The 22,224-nt window shown below is 33.8% G+C and overlaps 2 protein-coding genes across 7 annotated transcripts in view; one reads left to right on the top strand and one right to left on the bottom strand.

Annotated features, from left to right (window-relative positions):
- The window catches only part of LOC140046318 (inositol polyphosphate-5-phosphatase A-like), a 44,258-nt gene extending 28,316 nt beyond the window's left edge, over positions 1-15,942 (bottom strand). For 4 of the 6 annotated variants that reach the window (XR_011844759.1, XM_072090917.1, XM_072090918.1 and 1 more), the window contains exons 1-4: positions 15,800-15,941; positions 14,724-14,958; positions 13,318-13,359; positions 502-602 (exon numbers count right to left, since the gene is read on the bottom strand). Coding sequence is in view for 4 of the 6 variants with exons in the window: in XM_072090917.1 (XP_071947018.1) it covers positions 502-602; positions 13,318-13,359; positions 14,724-14,819 (239 nt within the window). In the remaining 2 variants the exon portion in view is untranslated. Of the gene's footprint in view, positions 1-501; positions 603-13,317; positions 13,360-14,723; positions 14,959-15,799 lie in introns of all 6 variants that reach the window. The other 2 variants (XR_011844758.1, XM_072090916.1) reach the window with 2 other exon arrangements.
- Positions 15,943-16,755: 813 nt separating this feature from the next.
- LOC140046306 (uncharacterized) lies at positions 16,756-22,221 on the top strand. The gene is made up of 10 exons (XM_072090893.1): positions 16,756-16,920; positions 17,299-17,457; positions 17,816-17,980; positions 18,249-18,499; positions 18,645-18,757; positions 19,069-19,258; positions 19,580-19,844; positions 20,232-20,407; positions 21,015-21,171; positions 21,746-22,221. The coding sequence occupies exons 1-10, from the start codon at positions 16,815-16,817 to the stop codon at positions 22,219-22,221; spliced, it is 2,058 nt and encodes a 685-aa protein (XP_071946994.1). The 5' UTR covers positions 16,756-16,814.
- The last annotated feature ends 3 nt before the right edge of the window (positions 22,222-22,224 follow it).

Raw genomic sequence — 22,224 nt, 5'->3', positions numbered from 1 at the left:
AAAAACAGATTTTAATACGTAATAACTGTCTAATTGAGTTGTTATTGCATCAACATGTTAGCCTTGACCTCCTTTACTTCTTCCGGTCAAAGTTCAATAACATTTTATGCATTTACGCCCTCTACGGCGAATAAGTAACTGGCTTTTACGAACGATATAACACTTGACCTACCTAATATTTTGAAAATATTTTGGTATAGATCGATGACCCTTGACCTACTCTACCATTTTCCACCCTAGTTCCGCGAACTTTTTTGCATCTACGCCCTCTACGGCGAATAAGTAACTGCCTTTACGAATGTTATAACACTTGGCCTGCTTAATTTTTTCAAAATATTTTGGTATGAATCGATCACCCTTGACCTACTCTACAGTTTGCCAACCCAGTTCCGCGAACTTTTTTGCGTCTACGGCCTCTACGGTTTTACGAAACTTTGTTGGTTCCTAAAGGTGTCCCTTTAATAGAGGTTCTATCTACTGTATATTATATAATAAACATACTCAATAAAGTTGTTCACTAAATTCATCCCTGTCTCAAAGTTTTTGCCTCCAACTTCTTGGCAATGGATTGCCACAAACCTAGGCTGCAGTCTCTGTAACACCTACAAAATACAAGAAAATATATTATTATAAAAGGTAAAGGTGAGTCCCGTGTTCTCTGAACGTAGGGAAATGAGCTGTTAGGAGCTCATTGTACTAAGCCTCGGCATTATGTGGTAAGGTGGCCAGTTCCTTTCCACACCGCCTTTTTTCTCCCTAGTATTTTCAACCAGGTACTCATTTAGGAGTTGTCAGGAATTGAACCCGGGTCTATCTGTATGACAGTCAAGTTTCCTAACCACTCGGCTATCCAACTCCTATATATTATTAACACTTATTATAATGAAATCATTAAAGCCATGAAGATATAATAATAACTTGATATCATATTAAATACACTAAATATAGTATGCTTCAGTATTGAATATATATATAAAACGAAGATGAATTCAAACAAAAATATAAAAATTAAACCATCATTTATTATTAATAAAAACAATAGATTATAAATAATTAGATTATTATTTTGCTTAACTACTGTAACGAACATAACAAAATATTGATATTGGAAATCATTTTTTCCATTGTTATTTGTAAAGATAAAGTTCCACTTAATAATAATTTCACTATAAAAAAAATAAATAAATAAATAAAAAATATTTCTACTGTATGTACACATTTAATTTTGTTAAACCGTGACGTCAGTAGGATAGATTATAAAATGCTTAAAATCAAATTGTCATTTACAGTCTAAAAATAACCAACGATATTATTGAAAACGTTCATCATAACAATAATATTCATCAAACCATATGAAAATGAAGAAGAAGAAGAGATAGAAAAGATAAATCAACCTCCTATAGAACAGGGTTGTGAACACATAGAACAATTTCAGCGCCCCCCCCCCCCTTCCAACCCACTAAAATGTTAATAATTAATTTGTGTGATTTACAAGATATTTTATCAAAATTGATACAATTGTTTTCATATTTAACAATAACAAAAGACTATACATTAGGCTCAGAATTTGTAAACAAAGAACAAATTATTACCTTTTGTTTGGTATGAAATTAGACAATCTAATTAATAATCTAAGGTCTTGTTATAATTAATAGATCTAAGAATTAAGGTCTACAGTAATTTTTCCACTTTCAATATACATTATTAATTAGATTGTATACAGTGTCATCCTTTCCTGTAGGGACAAAGGCAGTTTCCACTTGTTTATAATTAGTTAATTCTATGTGGAAAATTTGGAAATGCTTCTGCAGTATACTTCTGTAAAATACAGTAATACTGTAAATAGGTTTGTGGTGTTCTATCTTGAACAATACCATGAAAACCCCAGTGGTCTAATGTTTCGGACATCTGCAAAAGCAGAAGGTTCTGTGTTCAAAGCTTTCTCACAGATTTCGTCGTCTTTATCGTTTCAAATTAATTAATCAATTTCAGTATACCACTGGATGGTTTAGAATTTAATAATATTAATACTCACTGAGATGTCTCTCATAAGAAATTTAAAAAGCAATATTATTTATACAAGTTCAAAGAGACTCTCACTCTCAGCATATTGTACAGTGAAACCTTAGTCCTCAAGTGTAAATAGGCAAAAGAGAAATTCTATACCTCCTTGTGAAATGATTAATTAATTAATTAATTAACAGGGATTAAAATATTTATAAAGTATCAGAATGGAATAAGCTTCCTATTATTTATAAAAAGAAATCAAACATTTTGTTCAATTTATGAAAGAATTAAAGAAATTTTAATTCTTTTAATTATTATATTATATTAATATTGATGCTTCATATTTGTACTTGTTCTTATTATTTTTTGTAACCATGGCAACTGAGACAAATTTACTTCTAGGTTGGTCTGCATTTTATGTTTTGTATTAATTGTATGGCATTTGATGAAATAAATGTTTGTTTATAATTTAATTACAAATATTTCAAATACTTTATCATTGTTTGCCATAATTCATACTATGGATATTTCAAATCAATGAAATCACCAAGTACACAGAATTTGTCAAATTAAATCAAAACCTATTTTTAAATTGTTGACTAATACTACAGGCAGTATACATCATTTTATTTAGAAGTGAAACTCTACAAAATGAGTTTGAGTGTTGTGGGTCCACAATTAATGGGAAAGAGGAAATCCTAACAGTAATCTTTCTTTGAAGGACACACGAACTCGGGTCAGTCAGTGACGTAAAAAGGGTGTATTAATATTTCATATAAGATTTTTATCTCTCTTGTATGGTATTAAATATGTATTTTTAAAAGAAAGAATATTTTAATAGGAGTTCGTTCACCTAACTGTAATAATATCTTTGCTTTGCTATTCAATATACAGTAGTATCTTATTGGTGAAGGTTTCTTGGTAAAAATTAGTTAATATTATTTCAACAACCAAACATGCAACCAATGAATAAATATATTTAACAAAACTGTCTTTTTCACGTTTACTTCACTAATGTGGGTATAAAATAAACTTCCATGCTTAACATCATTATGTTAAGGTACCGTAGATGAAATTTTGGGTGCCTGCCAGTGATTTTTTTAACTGAAGTTGGGGACCCCTTATGTGAAAGATAACCGAATACTACTTCCTAAATATAACTAAACCTAACCCCCTAAATAATCTCTCTCTTTCTCACTATAAAGTAACAAGAAGTTGCTCATTGCAACTTAAATTTAAGATTATATTTTTATATTGTAATTAAGTAATAATGTATATACTATATCTTTGCAATAAGACTATATTTTTTTAACTTTATGTTTACATTTACATATATTTTGTAATTGCGATAATTTTGTTTAATGATGACTATTACTTTACTTGTCTTTTGAATGTATATTGTCCCTTACCATGCAATTCAGCAGATTTGCTGCCAATTGCAGGGGCGGATCCAGGATTTTGAAATAGGGGGGGCGTAGGTTTGCGAGCAAACACTGGCTGGGGGCCAGGGGGCCGCCAAGGGCCCCCGGTCGGGGTCCAGGGGCCGAAGGCCCCTGTAAATTTTGGCGTTCTAGCGCATTGTAAGTCGTTTAAAACGATTTACAAACAATTCATAATGTCATTTACCAAACACTCTAAAGCTCGCAAATTACGACATGTGGAACATGCAGCTGATACTTACCTAGGGTACCAAAGCAAGCTAACAACTTGCCTGTACTTTACATCTAAATTTTTACAACGCGACGATGTTTTTCAGCTTTTATATAAGCATAAACTTGTCCTAGCCTAGGCCGGTATTATTTTCTTACACGCGCGCCGGGTCGATCGCGGTGACGTCTACTTCTTCGCATCCATCATCCATGCAGCTAAAGTAAAATGACGTCACGTTAAAGCGGGTCGTCACAGAGTCTCATGCATATTAATGAAGCAAACTTGCTGAGAGTGTTTTCCACCACCACGCAACACATGCGACGCGAGATTTATCGAAACTCCGAGCCATCGACTGACGATCATGTTTTTGACAATTAAAATCACGGCATATTCAACGACCTGGTTTAAACGATCGTTTAAAAATTAGCGGTCCGGCTCGATCATCATTACATTATATTTAGTGATTTGAAAAAAACAAAACACCCCTTTTGTCATCGCGATTTGTTTATGAGACTCATCGACGGAAAAGCAAATAAAACACTACAAGGCCCGGTCATGAAATGCTGCATGCAGCATTGTTAATATTTTAATAGTAATATGTTTTAATAAAATATAGGCCTAACGGGATAATTTTCATAGGCACTACAGTCCTAGCCTTTGTTTTTATTGTATTTAATAAATGGGCGCGTAGTGTAGCACTGACCATGTGACTTCATAAACTCTATTGATCGTCGGAGGTACGTACCGCTACTCTACAACGGGAGTGACGATCACAAAGGATGCCGACCTGCTTAGTAAAACGCGACCAAGCTCACCACGTGGCTTTTATCAACTTGCTCCTTTTAGTTTTACACTTAACTGTGAATGATCGTTGGTAACGCTAGAGATTGATAGTACACAAAGGATGTCGACGACGTACATGCTTGGTGAAATGCGATCAAGCTGACGATGTGCTCCGACGTACTATTTTCACTATGAAAATGACCGTCGAAACGATACGTGTTTTTAAAATCTATTTAATTTAAAAAAAAAAAAAAAAATCTTTAAAAAATAGGGGGGGCGTACGCCCCACACGCCCCCCGCTAGATCCGCCACTGAATTGGTTTGTTTTTAATAAAGAAAGAAAGGATTTGAATCCCATACATCGACATGTAAAGTCCATAGTCTAATTGACTTGACTACACAGACAGAAAGCATTTGTATTAACAAATTGTTAGCTAATTCTTACGTCACACCTTATGGATATTCATGTTTATTTTGTGACGTTTCATGAGGGGTCCCCAACTTATGTACGAAAAGAAATATCGCTGCCTGCTGATGATGTATATAAAACCTTAACATTAAAATAAAGGATTCATTTCCAAATTGGTGTTAGTAATTGTTTTTAAACAAAAACGTATGCTTTATTTTTTACTACAATAAAATTGGTTCGGTCACATAGCGTTGGTCATTAAATGAGGCCATTCCTTAACTCACAGCATATTCTTGAATTATTTGATATAAAGGGGTAAAAAATATACAGTATTGTAATCAGGTTCAACAAAAATAATCAGTGTTATAAGTTACAGATTGGTATTAACTTGACAGTTAAAATTTACCTTGATTTTATCCCAAATGCTTTCGTACAACAATAAATTCTTTTTTTTTTTATAAAAAAGGGTGATTCACCCAAACATACGTCAATGGAACAGTACACAAGAAACTACAGATTGATCAGCAACAGTTGACGTCAGAAATATGTCTCATTTTACACACTAGTTTACTTATCGTTTATGAAGTACAGTATAATGTAAAATGCAATCAACATTTTTTGTATAGACTCTTAGTTTTTTTTATAAATACAAAATTAACCTGCCATATCAATAATTACAGGCATGCACACAAATATTTTCATGTTTTCAAATATATTCCATAATTTAATAATTGTTATTTTAGATTAGATTTTAAGATAAGAGACAACACAAATTGTATTGAGGCAAATACTACCAATATAATTCAATAAAAGCATTTTGTCTCAGTCTTTTGTCTCTCCATATCACAATAAAGTTGTTGTTATTGTTTGCGGAAATTGAATTAATTAAATAAATAATTAAATATTTCATGAAAATAACAATTATAAACTTTTAGATGTATATTCACATACAGTAGCAGCAATCTACAGATATAATACAGCAGTCTAACTACAACAAAGAATAAAAAAAAAAGTTAACAGAGGTTTGGAGGTGATTGTTCCAACCCCTTGCTGGGGGGTTGGGCCACTAAGGGCCATGTGTACATGTAACTTAGCAACATTTCAACAAATGCATATTTGTACCCTACTGTACAGCTCAAACAATTAAAAGCTCTTTAAAGATATATACATTAATATACCGTACATCAAACACACATTATACTAAAATGTTTTATATGTATTAATATGGTTTTTTTTTCCTTATATGGAAAGAAGGATGCGCTCTGTCTGTTCCCAAATATGGTAGTGATGCTCAAATATGGTAGTGATATGTCCATACTGTATACAGTATGGGCACATCACATTTTTTTGTCACATAAGGTTTGATAGTGTAGACAGAACTTACTTACACTGGGTCATCCACTATGGTAGTGAAATGCCCAAATATAGTAGTGGTATGACATCATCATGTCCATATATGGGCACATCACATGTTGTCGTCACATAAAGTTTGATAGTGTACAGAACTTAACACTGTTCTTGTGTCATACTGTATACTTTCCCATTGTATTAACATTATTCAAATATTCTTGTCAAACCCATTGATTAACTTTAACAAACAGTAGAGGAAGGACACCAGTTAACACCATTACCTAATGGCACACTTTAATTTAGTTGTGAAGAATAGAAATACTCAGTCATGGTTATTGCATATTTTAATGTTAGCATGGTTAACACCTTACAGACTTAATTGCTATCATAATTCACATCTGTCGGCAGTTAAAAAATACATTTGTATCTGACAATGTGTTCTGTAAAATACCCATTTCTACAATATGGACAAGTAAAAAAAAAAACAATTTTGCAAAAATGCAGTTTTATGTTACAATTAATTATATCATATATATCATAGAGGAGTAAAAGCGTAATTACCCACAATGCAATTTTCACATACCACCCACCCTAAATGTTTCCTCTACGAAGCTTCTACAGTAGTATTCAAATATCAACCCCACATTGATAATGATATCAATTCTCCCAACTCACTCTTTCAAGTTGTGTATAAATATACTGGTCCAGTACATTTTAAAACCAGTACATGGGTTGAGGGGCCTAGCAGTTAAAACCATAACATTCCCGTACAGTAGTACAGTGTATGGTGGTTAAAAAAGACTTAAAACAGAGGTTCTGTGTATATACTATATTATTGGTCGAGTGCACATTAAAGAACCCATTGCACATTAAAGAACCCGTGACACCTTTGTTTATGAGTGGGGGTTACCCTCGTGATCTGGTTCAAATTTAGCCCTTGTCGATGTTACAGAAGTTATGGGGGGGGGGGGGGCTGCTGTTTTGGTTTTTATCACGATTCACCTGCACCCAATCGCAGTAAGCCTATAGCTTTGTTAGATCTGCTTTAAGAATTACTACACCAAGAACTAAAAACCAACAAAATGTATATGAGTTTAATTTCTTAAGAGGTTATTCCTTTCTCTAATAAGATAATCTCTATTCATTCATCTTGAATATTGGAAAACAAGCATTCTAAACAGTCAATCTAGCACTACACAATGAAACAATACAGAAACACGAAATTAGATTAGTTGCCAGAAATACGAACAATTACTAAAGATTAGCAGGTTATTAGATAATACAGACAAAGCAATCTGTTTTCCTCTAATCGTTAATAATACTGGCAACACTTTATCGATTTCTTGATGGAAATGAATTAAAGATATATCTTTTTGCCCTTGACATGCAATGGTATCATATTAAAAATGTAAAGATATAATCTAAAATAGCAATATAGATTTAGCGTTCAAAGTACAGATGTTTACAAAACATCATTGAATTTCCTTAAGACGATAATGCTTTAATGTTTAGTTAAAAAATATATTTTCCAGTTTTTAATTTTCTCAAGATTTGTACTTGGTGTAAAAACAATACAAACAACGGAATGCTAAAACGTGATGCTTTTTTAATTTAAAAATCACATTGACACAATCAATCCATTATTATTTAGTCTATGGCAAATTAGAATGTAAAAAATATAGGAAAGTTGGAAATAAGCTCTGAAGTAGCAGTTTGTTTGTTGTAAGTTATTTCAACTTTAAACAGTTACTGTACTACAGACAATTTTACTGAGGCTGAGAAGTCTCATGAGCAAAGTACTGTACTACTTTCGCATACACAAGGAATACAAGGATACGCGCTAGTGAACTAGCGTTACTTCAAAGCTCACAAGTAAAATGTCTTTTATCAAGCATTGTGTGGACGCTCATCGGAAGTATGACGCGCATATAATTTCATGTTCAGTAAGACCATCTGAACATAACTTATAAAGAGCATGCTTACATTTTAGTTTAGTAAGTATATCAGATGTACAGTACTGTATGTCATCAGAGTTATATCATAGGTACAGTAAGAACACAGATCACACACTTACTGCGGATGTAACACAGATATAATTCGGATCAGCTTAAGCATGCATCGAACAGAGTTATATTGGTGCGCAGTATGTTTGAAGAATGCTATATTGCAGTAGCAGTAGATTTGTATTTAATTCAAAATCAACTCATAAATAATGTAAAATAGGCATTTAGTACAGTATTTGCTAGAGTGAGGTTGAAAGCTGACCTAGTTTCATAATTTCTTAATCAATAAATAATAGTCTGAATAAAATAGTTTCATTCTATTTATTATTTATTTGAAAATTGTTGATGTATTAATAAAATATGCGTCATTGAATAGAAAACAGAGGAAGCAATCAAAACAGATAATGTGTATCTTAACCTACATACTGTAGGAATGATATTTTAAAATATTCAGTGATTTTTCATACCTTAATAATAATAATTAATAATTTAAGTACAGTGCTTTATAATTTACTTAAATATTTTAACCCCCAATTTTTTTTAAACACATACTGATTGACAATCAACAACATTTCTTAATGTATGTATGTTAAAAATTATCAGAAATATCACATTTCTTTATCATTCAAGTTCTAACAAAATATTTGCCTGTAAGGGCCTGTTTCTGCTGCAACTGCTCAAAATACGGTATAAAAATACGGTATAAAATACGGTATTTTTTATACCGTATTTTTTAGTACCCCGTTTCTGCTAACAATACTTCTTGGGTGGTCGTGTTAAATTTCATCTTTTTTACCCAAATTGCCATTCATTTATTTGATCGATAATTAAAAGTCGCAATAAAAGAAATTTTACGTCTCACTTTCAACAGCCTAGCCCTAGTGATAGAGATGTTGTGAGAGCACAGAAAACATCGTAACGGGGACAATTAATTCGTTCCCTCCCCGAGTTATTGTATTTTACAATGTTGTACTACTTTCGCAGGCTCTTCAGCTTTGAGTTTACTTGCTTTGGAGACAAGTCTATTCCATACTCCTGCTTTATTTTTTTAGAAATGTCTTTATAAATGTGGTTGTCCCTTTTATTACCTTTTAGTTAGCCAGACATTTTAGCTTCTCCACACACATTTATTTAGTAAAACTGTGACGTCTTCGCTCCACATTTTCGCCGAATATATCTATACACGTGTGTAAAGCAGCTGACAGCGACAGAAAATAAAAACACGAATGTTGACCTTTTGTCATGTAAAAAAAAAATACGGTATTTTTTATTGGCAGCAGAAACGGGTACAAAAAATACGGTATAAATTTGTAAATACCGTATTTTATCCACAAATTTTGTGGGGAAAATACGGTATACAAAATACGGTATATTTTTTATGAGCGCAGTTTCTGCTGCCAAAAATATACCGTATATATACGGTATTAAAAAAATACCGTATAATATACGGTATTTAGTTGGCAGCAGAAACAGGGCCTAAAATACCTTAATAATATTTAATAATTTAAGTACAATATTTATGATTTTAACCAAAACATTTTTTTTCAACACTACTGATTGAAAACATTTTATCAATCTCAAAATTATCAAATATATCAAATTTCATTATCAATCAAGTGCTAAAAAAATATTTGTCCATAAAATGTAATTAATTCTTGAGTACAGTACAGTTGAAATCAAAGGTTTGAATCTTTCATACTACGTGCAGCAATTTATGCAAGCACACATTAGTTAAAAGATGAGATGCAACCAAATATGAAGAAGAAGAAAATAGGGTTGCCAAGTGACACACTTTACATAGAGAATGTTCTGTACAATGTTAAACCTATTGCACATACAGAACCTAAGGCAAAAGCACCTGTAATACAGTAATGTAACAGATGATGCCTGTTTTTCTATGTAAAACCACAGTAAAATCACTGTTTATGATAAAAAAAAAAATAATTATTGATCAACTACATACAGTAGCAAATGAATAATGTTTTTCCTGTTTTGATTTAGGCATTCAAGTTATTATATTGCTATCGCTAATTAAAGATACTGTACAATTTTCAATTCCTGTATGATAAATATCGTAAAACCTTGGAAGGAAGCCCATGGGCTTATTTTTTTACTCTTAAAGTGGGCTTATATAAATGTAATAGTTTACAGGGTTGCTCATTATTTTCAAGCATTTATAAGTAAGAGCTTAATGGAAACCATACATCTCAATCTTAAAAGCGCAATTTTACAGTTGAATCATCGTCCGCATTAAAACAACGTACATTTAAGATTGTGTTTAGACATTCTAATCTCTAACAAGCAAAATCAAAGTATACTTTGATCCAAGATCACCAAGTTGAATGCTGTTTAAAAATAAAATGAAACCTGATGCTACAGTATGCTTACATTAATCACCAAATCACTATCTCTAATGGCTCATAAATATATTCTAAAAATAACATTGGAATCTATTACCTCAGTAGAGTCATATCATTTCATCATGAAAATGTTTGGCTGCAATATAAAATTACAACTGAATTTGCCTGAACTTAAACAATTTTTTTTATCCTTATACTTTTTATGTTCTTTTTTACATGTTTTTACATGTTTTTACGCGCAATTTGGACACGAGATGTAAATTGGTCAGTATTTTTTAGATATATAAGAGAATATATTTCTAGGGGAGAAAAATCTTGATACAGTATATAATAATGTACAGTATATAATTTCCATTTGGACAGTATAGTAGAACAATACTGTACCTAATGTACTGTACACACAGTATGTTAAGCCACCCCTTTTCCATTTACATATTACATTTACCGTACTGTATTTTATTAAACATTTAAAGATGTATTGTCCCCCTAAAAAAAATAATTCATAAAAATTGTTTGTTGAATATTCTATTTCAATGTAACATAATAGTTATCCACTTTGACCAAAAATTAAATCGAAAACAAATGTATTTACCTGAAAAAATGTAATTTAAAGCAAAAAATTGTCAAATTGGCTGCCAGCCAATGTATTTTTGGTTGAATTTAACCATTTATTTTGTCATTTTATAAGTGAAAACATGTAAGTAAGTAATTAACTTTATTAAAACTACAAAATAACATATTCAAAGTCTTATATTAATCTTCATTTGTCATGTTTTTGGGGGACAATACATCTTTAAATGAAGTGATGTCAAACGAGAGGTAAAAGGTAAAGGAACAGTATAAGAGGGTCTTGTACTAGAAGATTTCAGAGGTAGAATCAAGGCATGTACAGAGGGTGGGGTGGAAGATTTAAGGGACGCGAACAAATCTATTTTTTTGTATAAATGTATTTTTCAAAGTAAAGACTAGAAATGGTAAATAGGCCTTAAATATACTACGGTAGTTCATGATAATGTTTGCCCTTTTGTGAAAAAAAAAGAACCTTCAACCTGGTTATGGCTTGGAAATTAGGATGAGTAGCAGACATCAATCATAAAACATTTATTTCCAAAAAAATGGTGGCGTAAACTAGAAAACATTCTAACCAACCTTTATACAAGTAGAGAATGCAAACTAAAAACATTACAGGTTTAGGGGACAGACAGACAGACAGGGACTGACAGTTTATAATAACAACAACTTTTTGAACTTTGGTGAAGGAGTTGAAATAAAATGTAAGAAAATAAAAACAAACTTTATCTAAACTAAGTCCATTTTACATGATAAAATTGGCTGATATGACAATTATGCATGTCTTATTAATCTAACCAATATTCAAGTTTATGTAATATCTACTGAAAATCTGGCCTTGTAAAACACCCACTCAATAATCTAAACATAGCCCACATTTTATATCATGAATCACAAAATATTATAAAATAAGAAAATTTAAATTATCATTGACAGCAGTTACAGTATATAGCATATGTTTATAATAATATTATTATTTTGTTATTATTATTCTGGTATAGTATTACTGTTGTACAATTGGTAAAATTTTTAAAACTCAAAAAGTCTGTGTAATTATTAAAATAGGTAGTGAGAAGTGGGGGAGGGAAGGGGGATTGTCTTTCACCAGCATAAAATAAATATTTAACACATTGTTTCATTTTTTTTGGTGAAATTTATAGAAAGTACAAATAATAATAAATGATTACCGTATTAAATTTGATATCAATTGGCTATTTTGATGAAAGATTTTTAAGAATTTAACTATGAAACCTAATGAGGATTTGTTGCTGTTAAAATAAGCTATAAAAAATTATAATAAATAGTTTAGTGTACAGTACATGGATATAGGAAATACAGTACAGTAGGTACTATTTTTAAAATAACAAAGAAATCGAGTTTGAAATATTTTAAGAATGCTGACTAAGTAGAATTATATAAATTGAACCTTTACAAAAATATGCAGTTAAATTTGGATTTCCAGTTTACAAATACCACAATATACTCTTTATTGTAGTACAAATTGCATTTCCTTTAACCAATTTACAAGTTTTTATTTAATTAACTACAGTATGAACAATGATTAAAATACTTTTTTCTTAAAATAGTCTCTTTGTATGTGTTTTGAACATGATCTTTTAAACACATGTGCAGCAAAAAAATAAGTCAGGACACACAGGATATAAAGACACAATATCCGCGGTTTATAAATAGATTTTTGTAAAGAGGGCTTGGTTTTATTTGGTAATATCAAATTATTATTTATCTACTGTACCTCCAAACGTACCAGTACGTACCCATAAGGATATCAGCTGGCGATAGGCTGGGGGGCATGTGCACATACCAGTTGCTGGATCTACAGTATATGAAATGTAACTAACTCTTGTACAACCCTACTAAACTAGATTAACACAGCTGAAATTAATTATTAAAATTAATAACCTAATATAGATTATTATCTTCAACTCAACGACTGTATATTTATATATATACTTGAAATGAAAGGAGCCATGATATACTTGTCTGGCTACTCTAACCAAACAAACATCAAAATAAAACCACTTAATAATGTGAAAATTATTAAATCTACAGTATTTATAGCTTTCTCTTATCAAAATTTCCTTGACAGTACACAACATAAAAAAAAAATATTGAAATATATTCTGAAATGTCAACTATAATGAATGGCATTAAACTAAAAACTCACCTTATAAAATGCTTTCAGCCAAATAGGCATCATATTATCCAGCTGAAATAAAAGTATAATAAAGTTTATAATCGATAAGCTTGAGTAAGCGCCATTGACAATATAGAATAATTATTACTACTCCGATATGGAATGACCTTTGACCTAATTCATCATCATCTACTGATTTGATTTTTTTCGAGATGACTGTACATAAAAAAGGTTGAAATGACTGTGATACATAATTCTGGACAAAGGTAAAGTCGAAACCTAAGCTAATGCTAATGGCCGTGGCCTTTTCTTTTGGACCAGACTAAGTGTGTATGTTTGTGTGTGTGGGGGGGGGGGGGGGGTACGCCACTCCTCCCACACAAACAAGTGTGATTTACCTTCCCAGTACTTTTTACATATTGGTACCTATTTCTATCACCTGGGTAGAGAGGAACAATGTGGATAAAGAATCTTGCTCAAGGACTCTACACTGCAGTGGCTTGAACCGGCAACCTCTTGATTGCAAGTCCAATGCTCTAACCACTGCGCCACAACATTTATTGGTGTGGTTTTCGGTCATCATCTGGGCCTAGACACCACCAAAACAGTGATTAAGGTCGAATAGTGAGCAACTATTACAACTACCCTGCAGACTAAATGACTTAACATGACCTAAATATCCACATGTGGACAATGAACTTGCTCAACCTCCCTATATTATGGAAAATTCATAAATAAATGAACCATATGATAAAAAAATCAGTACAGTACTACAGTAGCTTCTGTTGTAATGCTGCTACATAATGTGTTTTTATGTGAAATCCATCTTGTATGCAAACATAACACAGCGTTTTGTATTGATTGCTAAGTGTTATCCAAGCCTACACTACTGTAATTAACGTTCATTCTGTATGCAAATCTTCTAATTCATCTAGCAAATTTGTTTTGGGAAATAAATGTCTTTACTAGTAATTGGCAATGATGAATTACTGTATTGTGTTGGTTTATTTTTAGATACTGTATGTTTAGATTAACTCGACTCTTTGGGAATAATTAATTAGGTAATTATAATTTGTTATCATGCAGAAACCAAAATAATGTTCTTTGGTTTAAAGATAAAAAATATTAGAACAATATAAAATTTACCACATCCCTTGCAAATATTTATTAATATTATTGTAATTATTATTACTGTAGGTGATCAAAATGTTGCACCAAGGAAATTTAACAACAGAACACTGAGCTTGCCATGCCAAGATAGGAGCTCGTATAGTACTTTGATCTGGCTGCGACAAATACCAACAGTACTGTACTACGTATATATTCTCCACTGTGTCTGTTATGGTTGATACTGATCGTGTCACAGCCATAGATAAACCCTTTGATCTCCGGAGCTCAGCATGCTGTTGTTAGATTGCCTAATTGATTGCACTTACATCTTCAAATAGTGATCCTAGGTTAGCGGTCACTAACAGGACCCCACACGAGTCTTGATGTCCATTCTCGCCACTCTTATTATTAGAACCTTCCATTGCAATAAATGTTGACCACTAGAATAGGTCAATGTCCGTAATTTACCCCAAAAAAATGTTCTGCACCGTTTTATTATGATTATCCAAAAATGCGTGAGTCACAGTTGTTTATTTAATCTTCATTTCTGTTTTACAGCATCTGAAATGCATATAATCACATTAAGGAATTACTGTATAAGGAAGAGGGGAGAGGACAGGGATGAAATCATTGAATCAAGAAGGGTTGATAGTCAATGTCAGAGATACATATCGATAGTCTATGAAAAATCCATGGGGGAAAGGGGTCATTAGTCACAAGAAAGGCCTTTTCCCCTTCTTATTACCATACCATTTACTTAAGATAAATGTAATTAATTCAGTAAATTTGTAACACTATTCATGAATATTGATAATATTTAAACTAACAGTGCAGACTTTCTCTAAATAATAAATTATAAGAACTTATTTAACCACTAAAATTACATACAATATTTCAAACTAGGGCCTAAATAGATTTTTTTTAAATTAACTTTCTGTTATAAAAATGTATATATAATTAACGTAGAACAATTCATTATAATATATAAAATAAACTAATAATAAACTTTAATACAAACTTTTTCAAGAACATTAATTAATTGGAAAAAAACTTATTACAATATTAGCATTCTTTCTAACATGTCACTACTTAGTTATGCCAGGCCATGGAGGTATAAAAATCTATTTTTATACCTCCATGTGCCAGGCAATGGAGAAATAGGCCCGTCCTGTGAAGGCTAGCTAGGCTCTCTCTGTAAATAAGTACTGTACTTAGTCATTAGAAACAACTGGTTCGTAAAGTCACTGGCAGGTAGGGATCAGCTTCTCCCTCACTAACTTAACTAACCATATGAATGACTGTATCAATGAATGAAAATAGTTGCAATCAATGCCATGAGAATCTCTACCTAGGCCTACAAAGTAAGTACTCCAGTGCCTTGCAAGAATTAACTTAACCTTACCTGCTTATGACAAGCAATACCCTCCCTGACACATCTCCCTACTACAACAAAAGCCAAGCCTACACTCTAATCTTGGCTGACTCCTACAACCATTGTCAGACGTAACATAATGACGTCAAACTCACTATAGCGACCACCGAGGGGCCTTTTATTTGAGGTCACCGTTTGTACTGCTGATGCATATGCCGATTGAGAAACCAAAACATCACTCACCTTTCAACCACTCCGCATGCCCAGCGTATATTTACTAAAATTCGTCATCGGCGGTTGTCGTAGTTCACGCGACCGTAAGAAAAACTTATAGAGGGCGACAAGTATGTTTTTGTCCCATCTATATACTTCTATATAAAGATTCCATCTTTTATAATAATACATTTAATTAAAAACATTATTGTATACGATGGTGCTGCTATTAATGAAGAATAGTTCACATGTTGTTGTTGTTGATTATGGCTATCATTTTCCATTGGTGATAGCAATGAAGATAAAGGATGCGGTATTGCCGCTGGCGTTTATTTATCTAAATAATTCCTTTATGTGATGATGGCTATTGTAATATTTTCACCCCACAAGAAAAAAAAATGAAAGTAAAGCCTACCATTATACAACTTTGATTCAATAGCCGTGTTATGTTGTATCATAGCAAAAGCATTAAAAAAAGAGGAGTCACAGTTTGTGGCATCAACAGTTATGACGTAATGACGACATTTAGGCTTATACCGAAATGTGTCCCCTATATCAAAATGTTGATAACATGAGAAGCAGTCCGTCAGGCTCTGCGGTTCTGTAACGCTTCGAAAATTGTCCTGAACGCAGAATTCCTTTACACATTCACCACCTGAGTGCGTAATTATATATGCAAATTAACTAACATCCGAGGGCGTACCTATGCATATCTTGCATGTACAAAGTATTTGATAGCAGATCACACGAGTTGAATTGTTCAGTTGTAGTTGGTCTGTGCGGATCATTTTTTTGTTGAAAGTATAGTTTATCTTTGTCGTAGGCCTATATAATGTACAAGTTGGTGGTTATTCTGTTAGCAGTATTAAATCTGCAAGTTGCTTGGGCTGTGTTCGGCGATGATATATCTGCTAACAACGAGGATAATAGATTCCAAGGTTTGTGATTTCAATTCGTTTTAACGATAATAAGTTAGTCCCCCATAAATTAGTCCCCGATTCTTCTTCAATCGCGGTTTATATAAAATACAACTTGTTTCGTGTGTGGCGGTTCGATTTTCGCGCTGCTCCTTTAGGCAGCAGAACTGAAGCATTAGGAAACCGTACCTTGCGGTAGCTTATAGTTTACTACGGCGGGAAAATGGGTATTTGGAAATTCGGACTGGGCATGTGCATACCCCAAATAACGTCTGCGACAAGAGAGTCCATGAAAATTTGCTGATAAATATTGAGATGCATGGTAAACTGTAGTTAACGTGAGATGAGCGGCGGTTTTTTTTTTGTAATAAATATTTCTTATTACTTGTCTTTTTTAAGATATGGGTCAAGCAACACTGGATAATTTCAACGTAGACAATGGTAATCTGGATTTGGTTATCAACGTAGAAAATACAGCAACCATTCCAGAATACTGGCTGCTTGACTTTGAACCATATTTAATGAATATGAATCGATTACCCATAGTAGAAGCAACTGGTAATGTTTTTTTATAGACTTGTTTTTACACTTTCATAACTATTTCATATTAATTTTCTTCATTTTCGTTATTAAATCCAGCATGTAGTAAAAGTGGTATCAAACTAGATTTAAATACCACTGAACATTTTAAAACTTGCGTGAACCTCGAACAATTTAAGTTTTAGAAAAAATCTTTTTCCAACGAGTGTTTTTTCTTTTTAACATCTCAACTTTAAATTTCACCTGTTGATTATCGAACATAATTAGTTGTATCATTATACAAATCACATGTTTGTACATTTTAAAGGAATCACTATGATCTCTCTAATAAATTGATATACTTAAATAATACCGGTTTATTTCATTGTCTTTGTAGGACGGTTAAATGCGAAGAATACTGGGAATTGTTCAGCTGTTTTTGAAAGTGCGGATTTTGATGATTATTTTAGTGACGATTATTTCCAAGACCAGACGACTGCAGAACTAACTGTGAACGGCAAACAATTGTACACATCTTTTACAAGAGGCCTTACACTTGACGGTAAGATACGTATGTCTGTCTGCGTATGAGCCCATATAACCTTTGCCAAACAATAGTTCCTGAATAGGTTCGTTGCGATGCGAGTTGACTATATTATTTTATGTAAATTTTCTAAACCTTTGTCTACACTATAAAACTAGTTTGACAACAAATGTTATGTGCCCAAACATGGTACTGATGTCATCGTTTCAATATATGGGCATATCACGGTTTGATAATGTGGACAGAGCATGTGACAATATAACATTTGCTTTGATTTCGATTTTAGACAATAATCGACGTACGGACGTAATGGTGGCATCTATCGGCATGGAGGTGTTTTTTGCCTGCGAAAACACCAATGCATACTCGATTTGGGAATTGACGTCTGCAGCCGAGGATGATGAGATTGAGTACAGAACCAATTTATACATGACCAACGTCAGACCGAAGGACGTATCTACTGCAACAGACGGTATAGCATTTGTACAAAGTCATGCGGAACTTATTTGGAGAATTAGTCGAACTGCTATCGCAAACGTAAGGCGTAACATTTTTTGTTTATTATATGTAAAGTTACGAGACGCGTCTGTCCAACTTTGTGAAAACATATCAACACCAGAACCTACTGCATGGTTTTTTAGGTATCTGTTAAATGTTATACAAATGAATTTTTTTTTTATAGGTGATCGTAAGTTCAACTGCCATTTTGTGGCCTAAAGTAGACTTTGTAAGAGTCTCAGCAGTATTTGACGAAGATGGTGAAGCAATCCCCGACAAAGCAAGACTAAAACTGAGGTGCGTTTGACCGTTCTACACAATGACCGTCTAGAAACAAACTGGGTTCCGAGATTAAATCCACCTTATGGTGTCGCTCTAATTTAGAATATTGGAATTAACGCAGTTCATAATATAGGCCTACTGTTGCTTATATAGGTCTATTTTTTGCCAACATTAACTCTAGTACCAGGAATTGTTTTTTGGCGCCGCGCCTTTAGGCAGTTATATGCAAGAGGACTGAATCATTAGGAAACTGTATCACGCGGAAGCTATTATTATGCAACTAGTTTGCAAACATTAATTACTCGTTTAAATGTTTTTTATTCAAGGTTTACAACCGTTGTCGACTCGGACAAACAAATGGCAGTTTACACGGAAGATGGTGTTTCATTCCTTCCAGAAAACATACAGCATCAAATATCGGCGGTAGAAGAGCACCCAGGTACCACTATTGGTGAGGCACCGCCTTGTGATTTCCAGTACGATAGACAAACCGGAACTTCACTTCAATGCCACCAGGTGAGTTAAAATGATTTTGAGTTGTGCAAGTTTGGGGAGACCCGTCGATCTCGAGAGACGTTCGACCATGTTGGTTCGAGCTTCTGTGACACTGTCTTCGTGTGCTCGAGGAGCGTCTTTTTAGCCTCTTGAGGAGCGTCTTTTTAGCCTCTTGAGGAGATTCTTTTTAGCGTCTTGAGGAGCGTCCTTTTAGCGTCTTGAGGAGCGTCTTTTTAGCGTCTTGAACACCTTTTTAGCGCTCTAGGAATCTGTATTATTAAGCGTGCGCCTGCGGACAGCTGATGCTAAAAGTGAGTTTACTCCATTCCATTTTTCTTTCAGACTTGGGATTTCACAATTTTACTGGATATCGACGTACCATTGGAAGATTTTACCAACGAGATACCGATAGATGCTAGTGGTACCTTTGATTTTGTATTCGATCTGAATGAATGTGACGCTCCCGTCGATGACGTCATCAATACCGCAACATGTAACATCATAGATAGGGACGTCAAGGTGTCTACCGTCATCACAATACAAACGACAATATTTATTCGTGATGAAGAAGCAGATTCCATTACCATTATGCTTATTGCATTGACTGGTTAGTACATACGTAATCCCAAAATTAAAGATGTCCCCGAAAAATTTCTAAAATCATTTGACATTTTCATGTCACATAATAGTTGGATCTACATAAAATTTATTTACCTGGAAAACTGCAGTTCAAAGCAAAAGAAATGGTCAAATTGGCTGCCAGCCATTTGGATTTTTTCATTTAACCATTTGCTATGTTATGAGTGAAAACATTATTTTTTGTACGGAAGTGATTAAACTTGATTACAACTACAAAATAACCTATTCAAAGTCTGATTCAATTAATATTCATTTTTAATGTTTTTGGGACAATACATCTTTAAGTAGGCCTATAGGCCTACTCGTACGAAAATCCACCATTATATTATTCGTACGTATTTCTTTTTCATTCTAGGCGTTAATAGTGATGCTTTGAACGTACCAGAGGCGATCAGAGGTGTTGGGCACAAGGAAGTTGTAACGATGGATGTAAAATTCTCACCAGCCCTACTGCGTGATAGCTTCACCTTGGAATTGACATTGTTTATGGTCTGTGTCGGCGAAAAATACACTGAAGACAAATACCCTCATGTACGTAAACTCTTATGCTTGGTTCCCACTAGAGACGCAGCACGACGACGTAACGCAACGGATTTGTCCAATCACAAGTGATGGATTTATTCGACTGCCGCTTTTCATTGGTCATCTCGTTTGCGTTGCGTTCTAGTGGGAACAAAGTTTAAAGCGCGATTCCCACTATAGAGACTCAACACAATAATGACGTAGAAGCAACGCAAGTGAGTTCGAATAATCCCTCGCTTGTGATTGATCTTTGCTTTACGTTCTTGCGTTGCGTCGCTAGTGGGAACCAAGATTACCGGATGGTGTGCAATATTTATAGGGCGGGTGTGCCTCCATAAATTTCACAATATTGCTGGTCAAAAGAGCACCTTTAATATAACTACCAAATGTGTGTATTTAGTTTCAATTACGTGCGTGCTGAATCTTCATATTAGGCTTGAGACGCAATACAACGACGTAACGCAACGCAACAGATTTGTCCAATCACAAGTGATGGATTTATTCGACTGCTGCTTTTTATTGGTCAACTCACTTGCGTTCCGCCTACGTCGTAGACGCGTTGGCTCCAAGAGGGAAACAAGCTGTAGTGTAATTCATTATACATGTTTGTTTGTAGGGATGTCTACAAGCGCCACAAAGTGAACGTTACGTTGCGTACAAGGACAGTGAGTTTATGTACGCAAACTACAGCTCATATGACTTAATTGGAGATGTCACGCAACTGATCGATTCACACGAATATATTCAAAGAGCTGACGGAGTAACACTGGAAGGTGAGTGATCAGTTTATAATCTGTGGTGACACAATTTGTATATAGGCAGATTGGTTTTAACGGAGGCTCTAAAGCTTTGTTCCCACTAGAGACGCAACGCATGACGTAGACGCAACGTAGGCACGTTGACCAATCACAAGCGATTGTTCGAACAATCCATCGCTTGTGATTGGTCAAATCACTTACGTTGCGTTACGTCCGTGCGTCTCTAGTGGGGACACAGGCGTGAATTGACCAATCAAAAGCGATGGCTTATTCGCTTGTGATTGCTAACTGTCTATAACTTCGCTTGTCATTGGTTAAAACGCTTGCGTTGCGCTTACGTCCTTGCGTTACGTTCTAGTGGGAACCAAGCTTAAGCTAAAAACCTAACGCAATGACGTAAACGCAAGTAATTTGATCAATCGAGTCAAGATGGATCATCGTAACGGTAAACATTTGCGTTGCGGGTAAGTGGAAACCAAGCTGAAACCAAGCTTTAAGAAACCACATTAACGGGTCCCTTGGTTTTTTCCCACTTCATTTCTGTGATATTGAAATAACAAAATAATGTTAAATAAATTTTTTTTTTCAGTGCCGTTTCATAGATCAATCTTCACAAATCTTGCATTATCTGGAATGAAGAGCAACTACACTATAACCACGGTCTACAGGTTGATGGACAAAGACGTCACAAGAAAGAAAAGAAGCATCGAACACAAAACCATCCTAACCAAGCACCTAATAGGTGAGAATTCAGAGATCACCGTGAAAGACCGCAAAAGGAGATCCCTGACAGACGACGCCGATAAAGAACATCTCAAACAAGCTGGGTACATTGCCGCTGGTTGCCCTGAGAAGGCGGTCCATGACCCGGTCAATTTTGATTGTATCTGTCCTCCTCAATACTACTATAATGATAGGCGGTTTGAATGTACGTCTGAGCTGAACGATATTATAGTTGAGGCAGAAGAAAATCCAATATCTGATAATTCTAGACCTATGTTTTCTATTACTTCGATTTTGATGGTCATTAGCGTTTTGTTAGTTACTGTCATGATTTTGAAATAATCT

This window comes from Antedon mediterranea, chromosome 4, assembly GCF_964355755.1.
Source record: "Antedon mediterranea chromosome 4, ecAntMedi1.1, whole genome shotgun sequence".
Classification (NCBI taxonomy): Eukaryota; Metazoa; Echinodermata; class Crinoidea; order Comatulida; family Antedonidae; genus Antedon; species Antedon mediterranea.
The sequence above is the reverse complement of the archived record's forward strand: the minus strand, read 5'-3'. Positions and strand labels throughout refer to the sequence as shown.

Excerpts from the sequence above, each read along its gene's own strand:
- LOC140046306 (XM_072090893.1), top strand. The coding sequence starts at position 16,815 with ATGTACAAGTTGGTGGTTATTCTGTTAGCAGTATTAAATCTGCAAGTT. Across the intron at positions 17,981-18,248 it reads AAGAGGCCTTACACTTGACG|ACAATAATCGACGTACGGAC; the intron begins GTAAGATACGTA and ends TTTCGATTTTAG. Across the intron at positions 21,172-21,745 it reads TGACGGAGTAACACTGGAAG|TGCCGTTTCATAGATCAATC; the intron begins GTGAGTGATCAG and ends TTTTTTTTTCAG.